The 12,108-nt window shown below is 41.1% G+C and overlaps 1 protein-coding gene across 1 annotated transcript in view; it reads left to right on the top strand.

Annotated features, from left to right (window-relative positions):
• usp43a (ubiquitin specific peptidase 43a) overlaps positions 1-12,108 on the top strand; it is a 191,987-nt gene that overhangs the window by 66,902 nt on the left and 112,977 nt on the right. The window contains exons 5-6 of the mRNA XM_017427695.3: positions 7,208-7,343; positions 8,726-8,870. Coding sequence (XP_017283184.1) covers positions 7,208-7,343; positions 8,726-8,870 — 281 coding nt within the window. The remainder of the gene's footprint in view (positions 1-7,207; positions 7,344-8,725; positions 8,871-12,108) is intronic.

The raw sequence follows: 12,108 nt of genomic DNA, 5'->3' as shown, positions 1-12,108 counted from the left end.
GTGCAGATGTAGGGGGGGGGTTAGGGATGGTGTTTAGATTTTAACAAAAATAGACACAGGCGAGAGCTGCATACATACACAGCAGATCTAAAGAGTCAACTGCTTTTTTTAATTATTTTTTTTATTTTCAACTGAGGCAGCAAAGCAGAACAGGCATCAAATCACCAAACAAACCCAACCAATGACTGACTAGTTTGAGTCATTCTCATCCTCATTCCTTCGAAGAGAAAAAAAAGTCACTGATTGACATCTCTGTGGTACAACCCCTGGCAAGGATTATGGAAGATGTTTTTTTTTTCAATTGCTTGATTTTGTATATATATAAAAAAAAAGAATCACAGACGTTTTTTAAATGTTCAACCTTCTGGCTCATCTTTGTTGAGCCCTCAGAACAGGACTTTGGGATTTGCCCCCAAGCGGCAAAGATGGGGTCAGTCAGGGACACGCAGGGCCTGGACTAGAGCCTGATTCAGGTAGTGGGGCATTCTGTATCAAAAAAGGGCAATCCGTTGTTTGATGGGGACAGGAAGACGACTTACCCAGGCGACGCCTCACACAGGAGAGCTATAGATGGGGTGGTGGCAGCCGGGACCTCGGGGTTGTGCCAGAAACTTTGTTACTGCTTAGAATTCCTCCAGAAAGTCAAATTCTATCACCTTCTCGGCACAAGCAGGGCCCCAGCAGAGCCAATCTGAGGATCTCACTGAACCATTCAGTCAGCAGGGTCGACATACTCTACCTGTCGGACCTCCATGCTTCGACAGTTTTATCATTTTCATTATTTTAGGAGGAAAAAAGTCCTGCTTTTACCAAGAAGCATACATCACAATAAACTAGCAAAGGATCATGTGAATCTTTATCGTGAGCTGGACGGGCTCCAGAAGCTGTGGTTATGGAGGTTTGCTCTCGCTTTACCGTCTTTCCTCTTTCCACCCGCAGGCCCAGTCGTACAATAGAGAACTAAAAAAAAAAGCAACAAGTAAATAGAAACACCAATGTTTCGTTAATTTCCGTCACATCCAAAGAATCTCCTTATCTCCAAGCACGCAGACACCCCTGCTCTGCACCCTGCCCGTGCGACTCCCACCGGGTTACCTCCAGACTCCCCGATGCAGCTCGACTTCCCCGGCTGTGTGCGGCCCATCCCTTTAATTTAATCCAGCACAGAGGGGGGAATTCATTCAGGTTCAGTTTGGACTCCACACACACACACTGGCCTCATTCCACTGTCCTGCTGCAGCAGTATCCCAGCTGAATGCCTGATAACCCCCTCCACCCGAGAGGCAGCAAGGTTTTGCTGCCAGTGTGGCATCAAGAAGTGGGTGCTGTACATAATTGCAGCATAGTGGAGAAAACACAGAAATATTTTCTATCAACCTTCAAAACCTTTCGCAGTTGAATCTGTTTTGGAGAAATATAAAAAGCAATTTCATGTCTAATATGTACTGAACTTGTACTTCCTAGGAGTGGGTACCAAACGTACAATGATAGGTCACCATGGTTAAATATTCAAAGTGATTTAACTCATCGCTTGTCAAACATTTTTTTTTTTATTTTTTTTTTTTACCAAAGCCTGTTTGCACAGTGGCGGGCGACACAGGATGTGGCCTCTCTCCCTTTTTCCACACTTGCATCAAATTCTGATTCTGCACCAAGAAGTTGAATAGAAATGGAACAGGAAGCTGACGTGAGTTCAGGATTTCTACAACAAAACAAAGAAACCATACAAACAACAAAAGAATACTTAGTCAACATTTACCCACAGGTGTTGCAACCAGCGGAATATAATCCAAATACACGCTACTGTGAAAAAAACCGCAGTCAGGAGCTGGTGTTTAAATTGTCCCTCCTGGGCTGATGTAGTAACACAGCAGCACAATGTGCCGGCAATTAAGGATGGTCCCCCCACGTTGGATATAAATGTATCATCCTTTGTAATAAAAACAGTTATTCTCACATGGTTTTACACAAATAAAAGCACATAGTTATAAATTAAAAACCTAAACGCTCATCCATCGCCTGCTGCCTCTCGTGACAGTTTTTAATTCCAGATGGCCGCCACAACCAGCAGGATGTGTTTATTCTCAGAGTGTGTGTTGAGCGTAACTCTCAGCTACACATAAACACTTAGCTCGTCTTCTGTGGTTTTAAGCACGCCATAGCCATTTTTGTGTCGGCAAAAGTAGCCTAGCTGTGGCGACCGTCTTGACTTGGGGTGACTCCAAAATGTAATGACTTGTAGATGTTCAACAAAAGTTTCTTTTGCGAGAGTTTCAATAGAATCAGTCCAGTGGTTCAGCAGATATTTTGCTAACAGACAATAAGAGCGGGATGACAATCGTCAAAAAAAAAGGTAATGATTTTGCACAATGTGTGGTTCTCAGAGTATGTTTTGGGGGTGACTCTTAGCTACTACCACGCCCAATTTTAGCTCAATATCTGTAAAATTGGCTGAGTTGCAGGAATTTTTGTGTTTTGTAAGTCGGTTGAATGTGGCGGCCATCTTGAATTGGCTTGACTCCAAGCTTTAATCAGTTGTAGATGCACGATGACGGTTTTGTCCAACGACACGAGCTAGTTTGCTAACAGAGTTGACTCCAATAGGTGAATGTGAAGTTTTAAAAGGAAAAGTCCCATTTGATTTATTTGTTTTTGTTTTGAGTTTTACAGCTGAAGAGTCTGGATGTTTGTGGATGTTTATGACTAAACATATCTGATATCTGTCAGGCTCTGAACCAGCAGGGTGGGAGGATACAAAAACTCGGACTCGTGGGATGACAAATCTGTTCACCGTTTCTCTGATGTGTGTTTCCACGTTCCTCCTCGCGTTTCATTCCACGCTGGGGTCTCATCTCGGAGCGTCGTAAATAAAACAGCTGCTCAGATCCTCTGCTGTCTGCGCTGGCAGCCTCCCAGCTGCTAACACGTTGCTCACCTGAATAATGCATGGCGGGAAACAGGAAGTGGAGGTGGCTGCGACGGCGTTGTCTCCATTTCAAGTGAAATGCCAAAGTCTGGCTCGTTTTCCTCAGTACTTCCTGATTTATATTTATTTATATTTTCCGCCCCCAAGCCGCTCTTTTCCGTTCTTCCGTCTGCCGATCAAACTGTCCTCGTTCACGAACCGTCTATTTATTATATCTTCCTGCTGTCCCGCCGTCAGTTTTCAAATCTGTCCGCCAGATCCTTCTCGTCCCTTTTGTTCGTTGGTTTGAAAGGAGACGCTCAGATTGCTGTTCAGGCAGACGGATCTCAGCAGACAGCGGCTTCTTCACAGACCAGCGCCCTTCTGCTGGTTCCGTTCCGCGTCTCCAGTCTGGTTACAGTTCTAGAAAGAATCTAAGCATTCTCCTACAGTTTAAGGCTCTCATGCATCAGGGCATAAAATATACCATCCAACTACCTAAGACAGTTTTAAATTAAAGGCCTAGAATTCCTTGGAGCACATATTGCTTGCTGCCTTTTGTGACTAGGTTTGATACTAACATCGTCTCACGTGGAGAAATGATTGGATATAACCAATTTAGTCGAACCTTGAAAAGAACATAATGTCCAAATCATGATATTGTGAGATCATATGTGATCTATTAGCAGTTGGAGTATGTGATGTGAATGACTCCCAGCTACAACCACATCCAACTCCAGCTCAGTATCTCTAAAATTCACTGACTTGTAGTCGTTTTTGTGTTGGCCAAGCTGAATTACTCGTGGCAGCCATCTTGACTTGGGTTGACTCCAAAAGTTAATCAGCTCCAGTCGTACATCCAGTGATTCCTTCCTGAAAGTTTCATTAAAATCTACTGGGACATGAGATTTGATGAGATATTTTGCTGACAGACAAACATGGTTGACTCCAAAGCGAATAGGTTGTGCGATGCGTTGTGCGCAAGGGTGACTCTCAGCTACTGCCACGCCAATTTTTTAGCTCCGTACCTGTAAAACTGAACGAGTTTTAGCCACTTTTCTTTCTCCCAGGTCAGTTGACAGTGGCAGCCATCTTGAGTTGAGTTGATTCGCAAAGTTAAACAGCTTTAGATGAACATCCACTGATTACTTTCTTCTAGATTTAATCAAGTTTCTCATTCTTAAAGATTACAGACAAAACATGGTATTACTTTAAAAAGGGAAAGTAAACAACGGCATCAAGGTAGTCATGAAAAGATTGATCAGTGGTTTGAGATGTTTTGCTAATGCAACAAACAAACGAGCGCTCACACACAGACACGGGCAAAAACATGCTCACCCTTGCGCTTTCAGTGGCAGGTGACAGAAGACCTGAGATTTGAAACTGTCGTTGTTTATTTAACTCATATTAAGATGAAACGCTGAACTGTTGCGTGAAACCGTTGCAGCTTCGGTAGAAATTAGAAGAAGAAGAAGAACCTTTCTCCCAGGTGCTGCCTATGTCAGGCACTTTAAGGGCGGAGCCATTCTCTGCTCTTGAACATTCAGGGGTGACGAGAAACAAATTCTTGTCTAGGAACTGAGCAGAGCAGCTGCTGGAGGTTTTTTTTTTGGAGGGGAGAGTTCTCTCATTGTTGGGACTGTTCAACAGTCCCGACTCGTCTTTTCTGGGTCTTTGTTTCATAGTACACCAAATGTTTTCAATTGGTGAGAGGTCTGGACTGCAGGCAGGTCAGTTCAGCACTCGGACTCTTCCACTATGAAGCCCTGCTGTTGGACTGGATGCAGTCTGTGGTTTAGTAATATCTTGCTGAAATAAGCAAGGCCTTCCTTAAAAAATACGTCATCTGGATTGAAGCAGATGTTGTTCTAAAATCTGTGTATACCTTTCTGCATTGATGGTGCCTTTCTAGATAAAATAAAATATCTTTGTCACTGTAAATAATACAGAAAAATTGCAATACGCCTATAATAGTGGTAATAAAATGTTAAACGTGTCTTTAAACAAATCTTTTGCAATGTTTTTTTGTTGGTTTAGGTAGCAGATGTAGGATGTGTAAGCTTCCTTATACCATCCCATACCATCAGAGAGGCAGGTTTTTGAACTGTGTGCGGATAACAGGCCAGATGGTCCCTCTTCTTGTTTACATGGGGCATGTGATGTCTGTGGTTTCCAAAAAAGAATTGTAAATTTTGGTTTACCTGACCACAACACAGTTTTCCCCTTCGCCTCAGTTCATTTTAAATGAGCTTCGGTCCAGAAAAGACAGCAACATTTCACATCTGAGTTTTAACCTGACTTTATTGATGGCTCAGTGAACAGAATTGTCTGACAGAACCAAGTGTTCACAGACAATGATTTGTGGAAGAGTTCCTGAGTCCGCGCAGTGATGTCCAGAACAGAACCAGCCTTGTTTTGAATCCAGTGCTGCTGAGGGCCCAAAGATCACAGGCACCCATTACTGACTGTCAGTTTTTTGTCCTTTCAACTCAGAGATTTCTCCAGAGTCTTTAAACTTTTTGATGATTCCATGAACAGTCAATGATTTGAAATTCAGCATCGTCCCAATTTTCCATTGAGGAGCATTATTCTGAAATTATCTTTACAGTTTTTTGTGGACTGGTGAACCTCTGCCCATCTTTACTTCTGAAAGACTCAGCCTCTCTAAAATGCTCGTTTTATATCATTTCTTTTGTTGCCACAGTCAATATATAATATATGTCAATATTTTTCTATTGCTTAACAGTAGCCTTTGCTAGCACTGCACCCTTAGCCATTCAGTTGCACCGCCTTTACGACATCAGCACTGCTGTCAGTAGTCAAAGCAACCAGTCCCATCTACTTAGGCTTCCATCTTGTGAGGGCGTCCTGTGCAGGACTTTAGTTATATGTTCTCCAGTGTAGTTTGGGGGAAAGGAGGTGGTCTGGAGCAGGCATTTTTCAAATCCCAATGTTTAATATGGCAAGCCGGTTGAAAGACTCTCTAACTTCAGTGTACTTTTCTGGCAATACTTCTCTCACAAAGTGATTTTAGCTAGGTCACTGGTATAAAAAAAAACAAATCTACAAGCATAATTACGGGACATAGCCAATATCGATATAAACGATATATCCTGTATGAAAATATACTGACATTTTTAAAAAACCCAATATACTGCCCAGCCCTGCTATGTTTATGATTTATGAGATTTGCAAATCATTGCATTCTGTTTTTATTTACATTTTACACAATGACCCAACGTTGTCAAAATTGGAGTTATAGATTACATCCACAGAATGACCAATTCACGACATTCCATATTTTACAGTGGATTCAGATGTCTTTGTTCAATTCTTGGGTACTTGGGTGACTTTAATTGATCGAAAACACTTTGTTTTATAAAAGTATTATGTGGCAGCTAAAAGTTTGGCCCAATTGGCTCATAGGACTTAATCCTTTTTAAATGTTATGATGAAAGCTGAATATAAAGAAACATTTGGAGATCTTAGCAAAGCGACTTACTAAAGAAGTGTGAGGTAAAATTCCTCCACAAAGACATGCAGGAGTGATGAGGCCAAACAGAAGCCAGTTCCAGTCGTTGCTGCTGAAGCTTGTTCTACAAGCTACGAAATTATGGGGTGGACTTAGTTTTTCACACCTCTTTAGCATTTTGTCCTAGTTTTTGGTAAATACCAACAGTGTAATAAGTGATGTTGTTCATCTTTATATATTCTGGTGTCTTTGAATTGGGAAATGCTGTAATTGTTGTCACAGCACTATAAATCCGAACCTGTTTAAAGGAGACCCCTAATTCTTTCGACCTCAAACAATAATCCAAATACTTCATCCAATAAACCAAACGTTGCTTACACAGTCTAATTCTCACATGAGTATAACCTATTAAAAACAACAAATAGAAATGGTTTATTACGTGTTTAGGAGCTGAACTCTGCTTGAGCACCGACTGGACAAACAGGAGTTTTGTTCCCACTGGATTCCCTGAATTCTTCACACATGCATTAATCTCTGTTTGGGTTTGTGACACTTCCTGGTTGCTGCGTATCTGCTTGTCGAGACAATTTTTATGTGATTCCCGTGTGTGTGTGTTTGTGTGAGACTGCATACAAATATGTATTTGGCTCAGTATGGCAGGCTTACTTTAAGATGTTCAGTAATGAAAACACGGACAATCAGAATAGATAAACAATTTGCTGTGTCTTGTCGTTTGTCTTCCTCTCCCTGTATTGCTACCCCCGCCAAACACACACTCCCACACTCCAGCTATCTGCCTAATCTCTCCTCTCTTGTATTCTGTCCCACAGGGCGATGTGTGTGACGTTGGTGTTCAGTACAAAGGGTCAGAGGTATCTGCGGGTGGGGCTCGCTGTACCTCTGTTTGGTTCAATATCCTGTCTTAGAGCTATGGTAGCAGCAGAGGGCAACATCTCCCCTAACCAGGTACACAGTGAACACACACACAAACACACACACACACACATTATAGTTGACATGGTTACTTATTTAAAACGGACAATAACTTTCCAAGCAGAAACTGAAAACCTCACAAACTGAATGATATCTTTATTCTGTTTCGAAAACAGGACAAAAAAATGGGTGTTTGTTTTAGTTTGGCTGTTCAGTTAGTTTATGTGTTAAACGCATGCTGATGTATTTAACAGCGGTTATTAGAAAGCAGAGGGTGTGAATTATGTCCACTTTGGCTTTCCATATACCTACCATTCACTCTTACTTCATGCTTCTGTAGTTTTAAATGGGTTAGCCCCCCCTTATCTTCAGGACCTTTTAAAATTCCGGTCTGTGTCCAGAACTTTACGATCAAATAATCAGTTATTACTGACAGTTCCTTGGACTCGACTTAAGAGGAAAGGAGATCGAGCTTTTTCAGTTGCTGCTCCTGTTTTATGGAATAACTTACCTTTCCAGATTAGATCTGCCCACAGCCTGGATCATTTTAAATCGCTTCCTAAAACTCATTTTTACTCTTTGGCATTCAATTGATGTATTGTTTTGTGCTTAGTTTTATTATTTGTGTTGTCGTTCTTGTACAGCACTTTGGTGCAGTTTTATACCTGTTTTTAAAGTGCTATATAAATAAATTTGACATTGACATTGACGTTCTGATTTGAAACAAACGGGCACGTTTCCAAGCTCCTGCCTGTCATCTGAACTAGTTAATCTTACTTTGGTTTGGTGTAAAGTGCTTTATAGGTAGTATCTTCATCTACTCTTTTTCTGTTGTGGCAGTTAGCTAAAACAAACCAAAAAATGCTCTGTGCCTGCACCAGAACCTGATGTCTGTCCTGTGAAGCCCCTATAAATGCTGTCTGTAACTGCCCACCAAAATTGCCAACAAACTGAGTGAAAAGTCAGTTTTATTTTTGTTTTTTTTTTGTCTTGAACCGTGTGGAATTTTAAAAAGGAAATTGCACTGAAAACCTTTAGTGTATTTAAAGCAATAGTTCAAATCCCTGTATTGTATTTGGCCCATTTTAAGAGCAAAAAGCTCTCATTGTGACGGTCAAATGTTTTTCTCTTTGGGGTAACAACACCGTCTCTCTCTTATTCTTGATTTTCATCAGTTTTTCAAAGGAAAAGAAACCATAAGTAAAAAGTAGAACACAGTTATCGCAGCTTTTATCTTTGCACAAATAAATATATATTAGTTTAAGTCAATTTAGGTTTTTTTCCACTTAGGTAAATTCTTGCGGGAGATGTTGGTTTGCTGAAAGTTAAAACCCCTGCTGTGTAAGAACTGTGACGTGGGAAGAATTTCAGTTTAAAGAAACTATCGTTCATCTTCTCTTCCACTCTGGTTTTAGATCGTCCTGACCGAGCTGTACTCCACTGGTTTCCAGCGTTCCTTCTTCGACGACGATGACTTGACCTCCATCTCTGACAGCGACGTCGTCTACGCCTTTCAGGCTCCTCCTTTCTGTAGTCGTGGAGGCTCCATGCCACGCTCAGGTACCCATGGCAACAAACCCTTCTTTTTTTTTTTAAATCACTGCACACGCTGACTTTGAACACGTGTTTCTAATTTTACTCGTTCCTGGTTTCCAATTTTCTCTTTTGTCATTTTTTCTTCCAAGTACTCATGATTAACTTTTATTCATACTGATTCGCGCTCAGATTTGCTAATATCTTTCCATTCACTTATGTAGGAGCTGAATGGTATTCTTGCTGCTTTATTAATTCATTATAGCATCCTACAAATTAAATTTAATGTCTGAATGGTGATATTATTCCAATGATAAAGTTTGTGTAAGTATATCTTGCATGAGTGAACTTCTGGAGATTGGCTGAATCTTGAACATTTCGCAATCTTTTCTTTTCTCTTTTTTTTTTGTTGTGGTGTGAGTTAAACCACAACAGAGGAGCTCTTGAAAATAAAGAATTGCAATAGTCTATTTTAGAAGTCATTAGTGTATGGAACAGGTTCTTAGCACCACATTAAGATAAATTGATAACTGGGGGAGGGATAGCACCAGGAAGGCCGCAAAGCTTTTGCCAAACCCAACATGCAGATAAAGATTTCCGCATCTGAACGCTTGGGGCCCCGAGTTGACAACGACTGCCTCAGGTACTGTCTGTCGCCACGGTGGAAACTGTGCTACTATTGACTAAAAACAATAGAAGAGGAACAATGGGTTAGGGAGGGAAAGAGAAAGAGAATGACAGGAGTGTGGCGGTAAGAGAAGGAAATATGTAACAAAGGAAGTTGAAATGAGCACAGAGGAAGTTCGTGGATTTGGTGAAGGAGGAGCTGGGGAGGGTCGGTGCGACAGTAGAGGTTGCTAGGATAGGGTGAGTTGGAGGCAGATGATCTGCTGTAGCCAAACCTATTGGAAGCAGCTGAAAGAAGAAGTGTGGATGGAAAGTAAAGGCCCTATAACTTGTTCTGTGTTCGAATTAAACAACATGTCCTGTCATGAACAAATCCAAGGGTCTCACAGTACCAAGGGAGGCAAAGGTCATGTCACCTAGAAAAAAAAAGCATGAAGACAGTAGAAACTTTTTGACTAAACAGTTATGAGAACTGTTAGTTCCACTATGGAGTGTGTTTGCTTTCCCACCATCAGGGAAACAATGTGATGGTTCAACACTCGGTGGGTGTTCAGCATGGCCACATACCTGAATACCTGAGTTAATGACTTTCATCAACAGCCAATAGAGGACTCTGTAGTTGACCCTCTGTTTTGTTTTTGTTTGTTTTTTTATTTTAAACCAGAGTTTAAAAGTGCACTACAAACAGTCAGAAGAAGTTGTACAGAAGCTAAGACTCATGTGGCAGATCACTGCGCATAGTGCTGCACACGTTCAGAGAGGAGCATGCCATAGCAGACAACAGAGATGGTGAAAAAGCTTCTACTTCAGCAGCACAAAAGCAGGTTTAATAGTGTGGCCACTGGAAACTTGCTCTGCCAGTCAACCTACTATTAGGTTTGGACCAACAACATCCACTTAGGTCACTCAGGAGTCTTTACTCGGCCAAGAAAGTGTTTACTCTAAAGCAAAAAAGAGCTGATAAACTTAGCTGTAAGAACTATGAATGTACACTGAACAAAAAAAAAAAAGGGTGACGTGATCCCCTGTGGTCCAAAAGCACCGTGTGTGTCTGTTAGGTGGCCAGACCAAAACACAGCAACCTCCTGTCTTTATTGGTAAGTTTAGTACATTTTTAAATATTGAAGTTATTTATCAATCAATCAGTCAGTCAACATTCGTTTATGGAGCCCTTTACAACAGCCAAACAGCGCACAAAGTGAATTAATACAAATGTTTTAAGATTAGATTTAAAAAGGGTCAAATCAGTGATAGAGCACAAGTCCTGATGTAGTTGGTTCCACAGTCTGTAAAGGCCCGGTCAACCCAACCTTTGTGTTTAGACTTAAAAACAAACAGTAAACATGTATTAGTTGATCTTAAGGTCCTCTCATACTCATGGAAAGCTACTACATCAGCTAAATAAGGGGGGGGGGGGAGACTGTTAAGCACTTTAAAAGTGAACGATACAAGTTTTAAATCAGTTCTAAAACAGAGTGGAAGCCAGCAGAAAGGAAATGAAATAGGGGTGATGTGCTCACGCCTGTGAGTGTCTGTTAAGAGTCGGGCCACAGCGTTTTGTACAAGCTGAAGGCGTCTGATTGGAAGATTGAGAGATTCCAACATACAAAGCATTGCAGCATTGAGCTCATAAAAGCATGAATGGCCTTTTCCAGGTCAGGATGATTTAAAGACGGTTTAACCTTGGTTGAAAGACTGGCTTTGACTACAGAAGCTATATGATTATCAGACTTCAAGTCCCCGAGTTACTAACTGTGGGTCTGAACTTGGATGTCAGAGCATCAGAGTTACAAGGAGCAACATCACAGAAAAAGATCCACTCAGTCTTCATTTGAAAACAGGAAAATACTGGAAACGGGAAGCCACTGCTTAATGTCGCCTATACAGTTAATGGAAGATGTCTGAACGTTGCTACTTTTGGGCTTCATGGCCAAATAAATCTGTAAGTCGTACGCATGACAGTGAAAAGAAAAGTGGTGTCGGGCTATACCTGATCCAAGCGGCAGCATATAAAGAGAGAAAAGGAGGCCCTGCGGCACACCGCAAGACAGAGGAGCGATAGTGGAAGACATCATTACAGAAAAAGTTTAAAAAGAAAATTGACAAAAGACATGTATTATAGCTTGACATGTATTATTTTTAGCACATAATACACATCTAGCTAATGAAATGTGACATATTTTTTAAAAAAAGCTACCAGTTTCTTTGGCTCGTTCAGTCTGTTATTGACGATCACGTAGGCAGCCCCCCTTCTTGATTACTCTCCCAGGTTTTTGTTCTCTATCAAAGCTTCAACCTTTTTTTTTATCCAAAACTCTCAGCGGTATGTGTCTGCTCACGCACATTCAGAACTGCTCCACAAACAAAGACCTGTTCACTTTCACTAAATGCTGACCTGAAAGTCAAACTGCAAATAGATAAGTTGCATTTCCTGCGAAAATGCAGTGTGAATGCTTTTTTTGCTGAATGATTTTGCTGAAAGCGGATGAAGATATGCTGAACAGCTGAAGTTTAATGAAGATGCAAAAAGTGGAACAGAAGCTGATTTGTAGAAGATTTGCATAAGGTAGAAGAACAAAAGCTGAAAGAAGCAGAAATTTGTTTAAAAATCTGAAATTAGTTGAAAGAAGCTGAAAAT

This window comes from Kryptolebias marmoratus, linkage group LG3, assembly GCF_001649575.2.
Source record: "Kryptolebias marmoratus isolate JLee-2015 linkage group LG3, ASM164957v2, whole genome shotgun sequence".
Taxonomy (NCBI): domain Eukaryota; kingdom Metazoa; phylum Chordata; class Actinopteri; order Cyprinodontiformes; family Rivulidae; genus Kryptolebias; species Kryptolebias marmoratus.
The sequence above is the reverse complement of the archived record's forward strand: the minus strand, read 5'-3'. Positions and strand labels throughout refer to the sequence as shown.